Source organism: Sesamum indicum, linkage group LG4 (assembly GCF_026168435.1).
Source record: "Sesamum indicum cultivar Baizhima isolate 11 linkage group LG4, ASM2616843v1, whole genome shotgun sequence".
NCBI classification, from domain to species: Eukaryota; Viridiplantae; Streptophyta; class Magnoliopsida; order Lamiales; family Pedaliaceae; genus Sesamum; species Sesamum indicum.
The window spans coordinates 13,112,744-13,125,885 of record NC_142660.1 but is presented as its reverse complement, the minus strand read 5'-3'; the positions used below and the strand labels follow the sequence as shown (position 1 = coordinate 13,125,885).

At 32.0% G+C, this 13,142-nt stretch overlaps 1 protein-coding gene across 1 annotated transcript; it reads left to right on the top strand.

Moving 5' to 3' along the window:
* Positions 1-6,972: 6,972 nt before the first annotated feature.
* On the top strand, positions 6,973-9,081 carry LOC105160519 (MATE efflux family protein). The gene has a single exon (XM_011077928.3). It carries the CDS (start codon positions 7,096-7,098, stop codon positions 8,716-8,718), a length of 1,623 nt encoding a protein of 540 aa, XP_011076230.1. The 5' UTR covers positions 6,973-7,095; the 3' UTR covers positions 8,719-9,081.
* Positions 9,082-13,142: the final 4,061 nt, after the last annotated feature.

Genomic DNA, 13,142 nt, shown 5'->3' with positions numbered 1-13,142 from the left:
GTCGACTGTATTTGCTCGAAAAATCTAGGATCAAGTGTTTTTTTAATACATCATAAATGGTTGTTTTTTAATTAAAATTTTGTTACGTGAAAAGGATCAGACGATATCAAGTTTTCAAATTATGAAGGACAAGGATTTATATATGGTCCAAATTAATACTATATTATAATAGCGTAAATTACAATCGATTCTTTTAAAAGTTGTTATGATTACAAATACATTCTCGTTGTTTGAAAAATTATATATATATACACATATCGATTAAAATTACAAATATTCTAATAAATACTCTTTTTGATAGCCCATTGTAGGCTGTATTTGTTAGGATATTTATAATTTTAAAAAAGTATGTACAATTTTTTAAATAATGAGAAAGTATTTATAATTATGATAAATTTTTAAAAAAATTATGGTAATTTACCTTTTATAATAGGATGACCCTATTTTCCCCAATTGGAAAAAGGAGAAACAAAATTCCAACAATAAGTGCATGGCATGTTTTAGATTCAAGAATCTAGAAAGGGCATCGGACATGTGTACAATTCCCAAACCACAACAAAAAGGCAGTAGCAGCGGGACCAAATTGGTTTCACACTTCTTTTGTTCTCTATTGTGCCGGGGCACGACAGCTATGATATTTATGAATATCAAAATACAATTAAAAATTTTAACATCTCATATTTAGATTTGTTGCCATCTTATTTTGTGTAAATAAATATAAATGTTGAGAAATACACACGTACTCATATATATACATATTTAGCAAATCTATTAACACACTTCTATAATTGTGCTAATCTGTTGGCTCAGTTGGTAAGGATAAATCACACTATTTTACAACATTGGCGTGAATGTGGTATTCTGCACATTTTTTAAAAAGGGCTAATCACGCTCCCTTCTCCTGAGTTTGGTACATATAGACCCTCTGTGGTTTTGAAAATTACATTTAGTATCTTTGAGGTTTGCTTCAATCTAATAAATAAGTCCCTCATTTAGTTAAAATTTGTGCATTTGTTGATATTAACAGAACAATGAAAAAAATTGATATTTACTCTCTATTGATTTATTACCAACTTATTGCAAGTCAAACAAATCTTTAGTGATTATACTACCTTTATAAGGGTGAAGATATCCCTCCTCATATGGATTAATGTGTGAAGATGTATAAAGGTAATTTGGTTATAAAAAGATTTATTTGATCTGGAATAAGTTAGTAATAAGTGAATTGATGGTAAATATGAATTTTTATTCCTTTTCTTTAATACCATCAAATTTAGTGAATTTGACTAACGAAGAGATTTATTTATTAGATAAAAACAAACCTTAGGGAAGCGCGCTAAGTGTAATTTTATATTGAATTTATGTGTAATTACACTAAACTTCACAAAAGCGCAACGCAATTATCCATTTTAAAAGTTGAGGAGGGAGGGGAGGGGTTGTAAATTGGTGTTTTTATTTTTTCACACGAGGTTTTCTGCCTATTTTCCATATCACATATAAACAGACTGTAATTTTTCTTCAATTTTATAGTCGTGTGTTCTTGATTCTCTCTGTCGACGTGAAAAAATACATGTGTGATAATATAGAAGTATTTATTATAAGCAATTTATGATTTAAGGGGCATATCCTAACCCATGACAGTATACAATAAGAAAAAGAAAAAGTGTATTACAAAAAAAAAAAGATAGATTTATATAAAGAAGCATAGTAGCAGAATTAATGTAATCAGTATTATTACATCTTAATTTGCTTGTTTTGTAACGGAAAGATTGATGAATAGCGGCTGCCAACGCCTATCTATTAATGATGTGGATGGGATGATGATGTACAGTACATGTACTGTCTGATCAGTTCACGTTGTGAATCCGTCAAGAATTACCTGTCGTCGAACAGTCCAAAAACGGAAACTCTGCTTGTTACGTGTAGACGACAGCACAAAAGTTGAACTGCAAAATGAAAATCACACATGGGCCTATTCTTTTTTTTAATCTTGTCTTTGTTGTTTGAACAAGAGAGGCCTTGTAGTCTGAAGGCATTTTTGGAGGATTCTCTCTCTTTTTCCAAACTTCTCTCTCCCTCTCTCTTGCACACGCTTTCTAATTCCATCCATTCTGCCCTTGATTTGCTGTTTTATGGAAGACTGATGATGCTACTACTGTATCTTTCTTTCGTATTGATTATAAATGAGTAGCTTGTGGAGCTTCTGTACTCCAAAACTTGGTCTCTATACTCTACGCAATATTTTAATAGATGATAATCGTGAGACTCGTATGAAATTAGAACGAACAATATGTTACTCGATAGGGACCAATTGCATTGCATGCACATTGCATTATTTGGGACTGCTGATGATTCTGTCACGCATCTCACATTGATTGCAGATGAGAAAATTCCAACGACTAATAGGTCTTAATACCTTATTTCCATACGACAAAACTGCAAGACCTAAATATAACTAATTATTGAACATGGCAAAATATACTTTTATTACTACAATCTATTTCCTTATGGTATGCCAGAGCAGTTTACTAGACTTTTTTGGTATAAACAAAAATTGTTCACATGTAATTAGAGGGATATATTGTGATAAGACTAATAATTAGACATCATTTGACCCGTCGGTCCACACAAAGAAGCCCATGACTTAGTCCACTTTTTAACTATATATAAACAAAACCTTAATTAATTCCACATTCTTAATCTTCATCACTGTCTCTTTGATTGGCGTATTTATGGTCTAAGATTGAGCAGAGATCGATCACACATTTTCTTACATTCTCTTCTTGTCGGCTGTTTTGTCATTAAGTTGTGCCCTTTTAAACCCATTTTTAAATCCATGCAATTTTCATTTCTCAAATTTATTATATGGGCAACTATATTATATTTTACCATCAAAATTATATTCATTTTTATATTTTGCTATTTTTTTTTTGTCAACTTATCATTTCATTTTTTGCAAAATTTGCACTTTGCGATATATAACCATTTTTTTGTTGATTTTTTTGCTAAAAAAACATCGCATGCAATGCACATGTGAAAAACATTACATCACATTGTCTTTAAATATCACATATGACTACATATGATTCTTTTTTTTTTGAGCAAAAAGTTTAACTAAAAAACAACTATATATGACAAAATGCAAATTTTAAAAAGTTGAGATAGTAAATTAACATAAAAAAAAAAGATGACAAAATAAAAAAAAACGAATATAGTTCGAATAGCAAAATATAATTATCCTAATAATAATTGTAACTCTGAATGATATCTTTGTTTGGTGACTGAAATTAGTGTCCTGTGAACAAACTTGATATCATCATGAACTCGGGTCACGAGACGTGTGGGTATTCATCTATGAGCTTATTATATTTTATTTTTATTAAGTGCATTAATGTATTGATACCACGTATTCTTATGCTTATTTAAATATTAATATAATCATGTATTTATTTTATAAACAAAAAAAATTGATTATTTCCTGAGTTATAAATTACTACGCCTTAATTCATAATAAATCAATACTATCTACTACAGGCAGATAAAATCAATATCAAAACTTAAGTTTCAACGACGATTAATCAAAATTTGTCATAATTTTACCTATAGCTAAAATATTTTACCATTGCAAGTGTTTTGACCTAAATACTCATTATGCAGTTACGATTAATTAATATTTATCATAATTTTGTATAATAATTAACCATATTGAAAAGGCGCATTTTTCTAGTGACACCATTTCAAAAGGATTGTAATTACTAAAAGAATAATACGGTGAAATCCTTGTAATTGGTTAGAATGTGGTGCAACTGAATTTGGTTCGAATTTTCGAGGTCAATATACTCAGAATTGAAAGTTGAATACTGTAAAATTTAAAATAGTTTCACCAACTTTTCAAATTTTACTTATTGCAATTTGTACCCAAAATGTCATAAAAAGATGGAATAATAAATTTAAAGTACAATTCCGCCGCATTTTATAAAAACTCAAAGTCATACACCAGTAAGGTTGGGACCAAGAATTTGAGGTTAATTCATACGAGATCATAGGAATGAAACCCCCTCAAACCTGTGGATCTTGATCATTTTTTTAATTTTTAGACTTAAACATGACTTGATTTAGTGTTTTTAAGTAAAAATGATCAATATTTTTTTAAATAAATCAATTATAATTATCAATATGAAATATTTTTTTGGATAATTATTTTTAAACGTTATTTCTTACTATTTTTAAATTATAAAGTGGATCTAGCAGATCCAAATCGTGGGATCCGAGTTAATTTTTAGGGGGTCGTTGAACACTAAATTTTGATAAATCCCCCATTTACGAATAATATTCTACTTTATGATAATTTCCTTTGTGTTTCACTTATATAATTATTTTGATTTAAAAACTATTGATATAATTAGTTAATTTTTAAAATACATATCGAATGATCTAAAGAATTATTTCCATTTATAAAAAAAAAAAAAACAAATGGCGAAGTCAACCACTCATAGTCATGACCAAGTTGATTTAGACAAAAATGTTAATTTCAAGAGCACAATGGAAATCAACCACTTTGGACGCTTCCTAATAATGGAAGTAGAGTCTTAATGAATTAGTGGATTTAATTATGTAAAAATATTAAATACTATGAATATTTTTTTTTAATTATTGATATGATGATTTAATTTTTATTATTTAAAATTTCCAAGGTTTGGTGCATATAATTTTTTCTAAAAGTGGTGTGAGAAACCATTTATAATTTAATGGAACCATCTTTTAGTAATTAAATATTTTAGTAGTCAATTTATGTGGTAAAATCGTGAATGTCCTCAGTCGCGCTTTTCTAGATGTTTCAGCTACTTTTCTTTTGATCCTTACTATATTTTTAAAGTGTAATTTTCGTCACTTTGATTCAAGAAAATTGACGAAATAATGCCGTACCAACTGAAAAATTCTTTTATTATTATTATTATTATTATTATTATTATTTATAATATAAAAATAATTTCTTTGAAAATGGTGCTTTTAAATCCTGCCAAATAAATTAGTCATGCATTACGTTACTAAAACAAATTAACTGTTAATTAACTCATTGTGTTTCTTTTCACTATACTATTTTAAAATTTGTTCTTGCATTTAATCAATATTTGAATAATGTACGAAAATACAAATGAGACTGCTAATTAAAGATGTCGTTAATTATTGGACCAAAAATGCATGCGGATTGAAATTGAAAAATATAATAATATAAAAGATGTCGTTAATGGTTTGTAATAATAATAAATAAATAAAATAATGTGGAATGCACCTGAAATAATGTAAAAGGAATATGATTAGTGAGGAAATATGAAGTGATGAAAATCGGTGGGTAAAGTCAACGAAACGAAGGGGAAGTCTTAGGCATGCAAAATTTTTGCTTCTTATTCAAATTTCCACACGCTTTATACGACCAAACCATTGTTGTTACTTGCTAAACCCATAATCTTGTCTGAATCAGCTTCTGTGTTGGTGGGTCCACTGGACCCTGCACGTTAAGGCCAATTGGACTCTCCCACTCAGCGTGGGTGAACCGCGAACTGCCGTCCACTTGCCCCTGGAGTTGGCGCCACTGTTGCGCCGTTGACTGGTTCGACCATATTAGTATAGAAGTACGACTTCATGTGATATTCCCCCACACCTGAAGGTTTACTTCAAATTTTGAATTCGAATCGAATTTGATCATATTAAAATTTCTTATACCGTGTATTTATATGATAATTATATATATCATATTTGTCATATAATTAATTTTATTAAATCAAGTCTGATTTGAATAAAAAAATTTCAGTCTGACTTATCTCTCCTTATCCGTTATTGAAGTTGACAACTTTAATTCCATTGTAACTCCCATTTTAAGCCACATTCCTTTTTCCTTTTTGTTGGGGTTGTGAGTTTATAAAACCCGTACACAATTAACTATCAAATTAAACCTAAAAAAAACTCATATCTTAATCATTGTACGTAAAATACTAATGTTGATACAGTATTTGGAATTTACAAAAAGCACACAATCCAATTATCTTCAATCAATATGGGAAGCGACCACATTATCAAATATCTTTCTAAAATCATGTTATTCATAAATAGGGTACAAACATCAATTCAAAACAATAAGATCAAAGGATCAATAATTGCAATGATTTGAGTTAGAACAAGGTAGAGCTTTCTGAAATGGTTTCAAGAAACCGAAGCAGCAAGCAAGGCATATATAGAGACCTCGACACTTTCGGTGCGCCGTGCCACAACAAAAATGGACTAAATTCCGGCTGCTATATCTAAATGCCAACACTTTCCTTTTGTCCATTGTGTGGATCAAATGTACAGCATGGCTTGGGCCCTTAACAGGCCGCTGCTTTGTTTCCCTTGGGTCCACGTGTGACCGTCCACACACATTTTGTCTCCTCATTCTACTCTTCAAATTGTCTTCTTCATCCCTTCCAACCCTAAACCTTTGACATTATATTTTCTGACTCAAACTATACCGTTTTGTATGTATAATCACTAGCCGTTGCGTTTTTTGAATTGAAATTTTTCTATTATAAATTAATGTTATGTTCGATATATGAATATTATGTTGTATAAAATTTATGTTGTCTGTATGGAATTATCCGTCGTTGGGATTTCTTCTTCGTGTGAAGACAAGAACCATGTAAGAATGAATATAAGTGGTTTAGTGGCTTCACACGGTATGGGGTACCTATGTCGACTGGTGTAAGAATTTAACAGGATTTATGTTGATCATGACTCACTAAAATCCTAATTGCTAAGTGGAGGAGTGACAAAGAATATATATACTACGTAGAATCTTAGTTCGATTAAATATATGGTTTGTGTATCGTAGCGCGTGGCGGCCGGTCAATACAGTACTGAAGACACCCACTACCCACCAAGTGCTCTTTAACACCAACTTTCCCAAGCCGTCCCTCTAAACACTATATATACACCCCTCCCCACCCTTTCTATAACCCCCCAGCAATTCCTCTCTCTCTCTCTCTAGATATAAATATATATATATATATTTATATCACGCATACACATACACACGAAGTGCCCGTAAAAACACACACAAGAATGTGCCAACAGACAAGCAGCACATCGTCACCCGTTATGAAATGCTACACAGCAGATGATGATCATGAACCAAACCATAATGATCATAACCACCCCAAGAAAGCCCAGGACACCGACATGTTTACTTCTTTGATCCCCAAAAGCGCAACAAAACAATCTCAAAAACCCCACAACCCCACAACCCATCTCTCCCTTGTCATCCAAGAAGCCATCTCCTTGTCCGGAATAGCATTCCCCATGATCTTAACCGGTCTACTTCTGTACTCCCGCTCCATGATTTCCATGCTGTTTCTCGGCCGGTTAGGAGACTTAGCCTTAGCCGGTGGCTCCTTAGCCGTTGGCTTCGCCAACATCACCGGCTACTCCATCCTCTCCGGCTTAGCCATGGGAATGGAGCCCATTTGCGGACAAGCTTTTGGAGCTAAAAAGTATACCTTACTCGGGCTTTCTCTACAAAGAACAGTGCTTTTGCTCGTTTTAACTTCGTTTCCAATATCCCTTTTGTGGCTCAACATGAAGAGAATTCTTCTGTTCTGTGGGCAAGACGAAGCCATTGCCACACAAGCTCAAGCTTATTTGTTCTACTCGGTGCCCGATTTATTCGCTCAAGCTCTCTTACATCCGCTGAGAATTTACCTCAGAACGCAGTCAAATACTTTGCCTCTAACTTTCTGCGCCGTTGTTTCAATTCTTGGACACATACCAATCAACTATTTTCTTGTTTCCAAGCTTAGTCTAGGCATAAAGGGTGTGGCACTAAGTGGGGTTTGGACCAACTTCAACCTCGTAGCTTCGTTGATCTTGTACATACTCTTGTCGGGAGTGTACAAAAAGACATGGGGAGGTCTGTCAATGGAGTGCTTAAAGGGCTGGAAATCACTGTTGAATTTAGCCATTCCGAGTTGCATTTCAGTTTGTCTCGAATGGTGGTGGTATGAAATCATGATCTTGCTTTGCGGGCTGCTATTAAACCCCAAAGCTACAGTTGCATCAATGGGGATATTAATCCAAACCACTTCTTTGATCTACATATTCCCATCTTCTCTAAGCTTCAGCGTCTCAACAAGAGTGGGCAATGAAATAGGAGGCCGAAGGCCTGAGAAGGCGAAGCTCGCCGCGGTTGTCGGGCTTTCAGGAAGCTTTGTGCTGGGATTCTCTGCCCTGTTTTTCGCAGTATCAGTTAGGAATATTTGGGCCAGCATGTTCACTCAAGATAAAGAGATTATAGCATTGACGTCCCTTGTTCTGCCCATAATCGGGCTCTGTGAGCTCGGGAACTGCCCGCAGACTACGGGCTGTGGAGTTCTACGAGGCACTGCCCGGCCCAAAGTAGGAGCAAACATCAACCTGGGATGCTTCTATTTGGTGGGAATGCCGGTTGCGGTGGGCTTAGCTTTCTTCTACAAAATGGACTTTGAGGGGCTATGGTTGGGACTCCTGGCGGCGCAAGCATCGTGTATGGTGACGATGATGGTGGTTCTGCTGCGGACGGATTGGGAATTTGAGGCCCGAAGAGCGGAGGAGCTGACCGGAGGATATGAAATTCTTGATGAAAACGAGGGAGTTGATGATGAGAAAGATCAGCCAATTAAAGCAGAAAATAAGGGAGATTGTTTGTGTTAATTTTATTTTTAAATATTTAATTAGGGACTTAATTAGATAGCATAGTGCTTTATAACAGATTTTTTTCTTTCTTTTTTTTGGGGGGGGCAACTATTGAAATGTAAAAAGGGGAGGGAATTAAGGAAATTAAGAGGAGGGGTAGTCTAGGTAAGATATAATTTTGGTAGGGGCAAAGGCGAAATTTCGCTTTCTCCTTAGTGGGATTCAAAAGTTAATTTGACGATGCAATTAATTTTTGAATATCATAATTAATGGGAGTAAACATATTCTTACAGCCTTCAACATTCATTCAACCGCCTATTTGTCTCCTCTACTGCATACCTTATTTGTGTAATAGAATATAAAAGTTCAGCATTTCTTTTATTTTTCGAGATATATACTACTATTTGTCCTGAATTATTTTAACTTTTCTACTGATATCTAAGTTGATTATGTCCAGTTCGATGATAATCTTATAATCTAATTGGAACTATTCCATGACGATCTTGCAATTTAATTGGAATTCATGTGATTTTAGACGTCTAATCTTCAAAATGATTCAACATGTTTATATCTTCGAATTAAATAAATAATCATATTGACCAGCAAAACAACCTAATTATTCCTTCTCATGCACATGAAAAAATGAGGCTAATAATATGCACAATTCATCGTATGTGCCTAGGATATATCATGCATGTATAGTAATAAAATAGAATATTTAAAAGCCTTATCAATATATAAATAATTTCATATCGTATTAATTTGTTTACAGGCGAAAGCATTTTTTTTTAATATTTAAAATGTTCCATGTTTCTATGGAATAAAAAATTTGAAGATTTCAAAGTCCATGGTCCATTTTTGAACTACTTTTCACAAAAATAAAGACAAAAGAAGAAGAAAAATCTGAGACATAATTTTCCTACAATATGAGCCCTATTTTTGGCCCTTCTCCGAGTCATTCAACCACCTTATTTATTATTAATTAATTTTGAATATTATTCTATAATCACTTCCTCATTTTTGGTCAAATCCCTTTACAAACATAATTTTTTCTCACAAAAGAAAAAAAAAAGTTGATCAAAATTGATGCACCCGTCTTCCAATATTACAACAATGATCATGAACGAATATACTTATTAATTTAATTTTAATTACCCGTTGCGGGATCTAATTAAAAATAATAATTAATAAATTGAAGGTAGGAAAAATGATAAATGTTGATGATGTGGAGTGGAAATAAAGAGCAAATTAAGCAGCAGCCATGCAATACGCATATCAATATATATCAATCATTCCTTGGAGTTGGAGGGAGCAACATCTCAAGTCAACTATTTCTTACTATTCTGGGCAACATTTTTTGCTACAATTGTGATTTTCTACACCTCTTACATACCTTAAAATACTTTGATTTTCGTGCATTTTACTACAAATATTATGGCTCTCACGGTAAGAGAAAACCCATCCAACTTGCCAAAATTAACTCTGCCATTTGAAGTCAACCAGATTCCACACACCCAAAAATTAGATTCCTTCCTTTTTTTTTTAATTTTATTTTCGTACTGTTGGGAAAATAATAAATTTATAGTTAACTGATCTTTATTTTTTAAATAAAAAAATAAATTATGTATAAGGGGTTGTTTGGTCAACGGTGGAAGTGGGGGGATTACGAGAGCTGGAACCCGTGCATCAATTAGGGTGCGTATCTGGTGAAAATCCGCGTACGTGTGTCCTAAACTACTGCGTGCAGGCGCGCAATAATACACGCGGAGTGATTTGGGGTTGTCTTTTTTCATGTTAAACATGTTGACTGCTTTTTTCCTCCACAACACTTTGAATTTTTCTCCATGTATTATAGTCTGAGTGTATATTCAAAAGAAATTAACAGAGTATTAGTATAAATGTAATAATATTAAAATGAATTTATTTGAGTGTAATATTTGATGTCTTTTATTTCATTAGTAAGTGTAGCATAAATTCACAATAATTAAAAAAATAAAAAAAGCAAGTATGCAATTATACTGGCTCTGTGTCAAGCTTATTAATACAATGAATAAATGGTCTCGGAGGACAAATTTGCACTGCGAAAAAAGAGAAAAATACTAAACACTCTTGAGATCCACGTCTTTTTGAGTGACTCCATCCGCCTAACCAGATGATTGCCTTACTGGTTGGGGATTCACGATCATCCGACTGTTACTAAGCCGACACATGGCCTAAATTATGACAAGTCTATATAAATATAATTGCGGTCCATTTCGCAAATGTGCATGTATGTATATAGTCAGATCGCACTTTAGCACCTCAGCAAACCTAACATTCTGTGTGCAAGCTAACCAATATATCATTGAGCCCCACCAAGTCATCACTAGCCATCACTTCGATCTGAATTACTTATTTTTTACAATTTCACTAATTTATCAATGGCAGGTTTACGAATTATAAATAAAGGATAACAAGCTCGGGGACGACCTATTCGATTTCCACAAGCCATCCCCATACATACATGTATTTGGTTAATCACATTTTATCCCTTTGTGAAAACACTAATAACATATATAAAAATGAATTTGATTAATAAAACCAAATTTCAGTGCAGAGAAATTTATAAAGAAATAATTTATATAGACGTAGGCAGCAGCAAGATTTTTGAGCAAATGGTTGCGCCTCGAACAAGGAACAGCAAGATCATCATCATCATCATCAATCCAAATTAACAGCTAATCAAGATATGGTTTACAGTTCACAAAATTAAGGTTGCTATTGTTTCCTAGGATGGGGTCCGCAGTATTACAACTCGCATGTTTATGTTAGTAATTATCTTGAAATATTAATTTTGTCTTATCCAAGAATTTCCTCACCTTGCATTACTACTATCTACACTATACTCCAAACACTTAATTACAAATCAAGCCTAGCCTTGCTGATTTCACCACACATTTTTATTTTTTATTTTTTTATAAAAAATATATACTTCTTATTACTAAAAAAATAAATTAATTTAAATATTCTCGTTAATTGATGTAATCAAAGCAATAGGGATTCGGTATCTAGCTTAACTAAAAAAAATTAAATAAAATATTGTATAAATATAATCATAAACGGCAGCTGATCAGAAGCATGTCCGGAATTAAATTACTTGAAACTCAAAAGTCAATAATTATGATTTTTCCTTAACGATATCAAGCCTTATATCTGCCTCGAAAGGTCAGAACCCAGTTGACCCTTTAGGCCTGAAAGAATCAAGAATTTTAAAAATAAAAATTAAAAAAAGACTAATTAGTTAATTAATTTCATAATTATTAATTAATTAAGAGAACTGCAGATCCAGTATCTATATATGATGCTTCTTCACTCATAATTTATTAATCTCTTAGACGCAATCTCTCACATGTGTTTTAATTATGCAATTTCGTCACTGCTTCCTCTGCAAAATATATTTAATTATAAAAGAAAAAGTACATTAATTGTCGCCAATTGACGTCGACTATATACCTTATTAATTAAATAATTAGTTAATTAATAATTAAGATTGAGGTCTCACAAATAAATTCGAGTCTCATAAAACGTGTGGATATTTATCTCACTCTATGTGAGCCTTTTTCTGATCTCATATGAGTTGTTGTAATTTTTTAGTCTATTAATGTATTGTTCTTTTTATCGAAACGTTGATATAATTATGTATGTTATTATTACTTAAAAAGTAGCTAATTAATAATTTATAGTCTTATGGGAATTTGATAATATAATAATTTTCATGCCACCACATAACAAATTAATTATTGTACGTACATAATGTAATGCAGAAGATTTGATATGCTATATATATATATTAACTAATAATGAGAATTGACATAGGAGACAGTGTCCTATTATGATAATAATATTAATTAACTAGTACTTTTGATATATATATATATATATATATATATATAGTTTATCATGAAATCTAGTACGGTACATTTTCAAGAGGTTTGAAGGTTACCTTTTGCAATTAATTAATAACAATATGGATTTTTTTTTATGTATTTAAGTTTACAAGGGTCATTATTAAACCCAATTGAAAAGTTGAGAACTTTTTAATTATTAATAGTGCTATTATATCTTCGTATTAGCTAAAAGTTTATAATTAAATCCGAAGAAAAAAGATACTTCGCATTTATTATCTATTAAGAAATCAATTTGATGATTTTTCTAATTAGGTGAATTGAATTTTAAATTCTTAATTAGATCTCACAGATTATATCATATCAACATAATATAAACTAGTGTAAATTATAACGAGCTTTTTTGAAATTTGTCATAATTACAAATATCATTTGTTGTTTGAAAAATTACCAATACTCCTTATTTTGATGAAATTATATAATCCTTAAGTACATAACCTGATCATCGACTTTACAGTTACTTTAATGTTTTCTTTTCTTAAAAAAAAATATTTTTTT

Excerpts from the sequence above, each read along its gene's own strand:
- LOC105160519 (XM_011077928.3), top strand. The coding sequence starts at position 7,096 with ATGTGCCAACAGACAAGCAGCACATCGTCACCCGTTATGAAATGCTAC.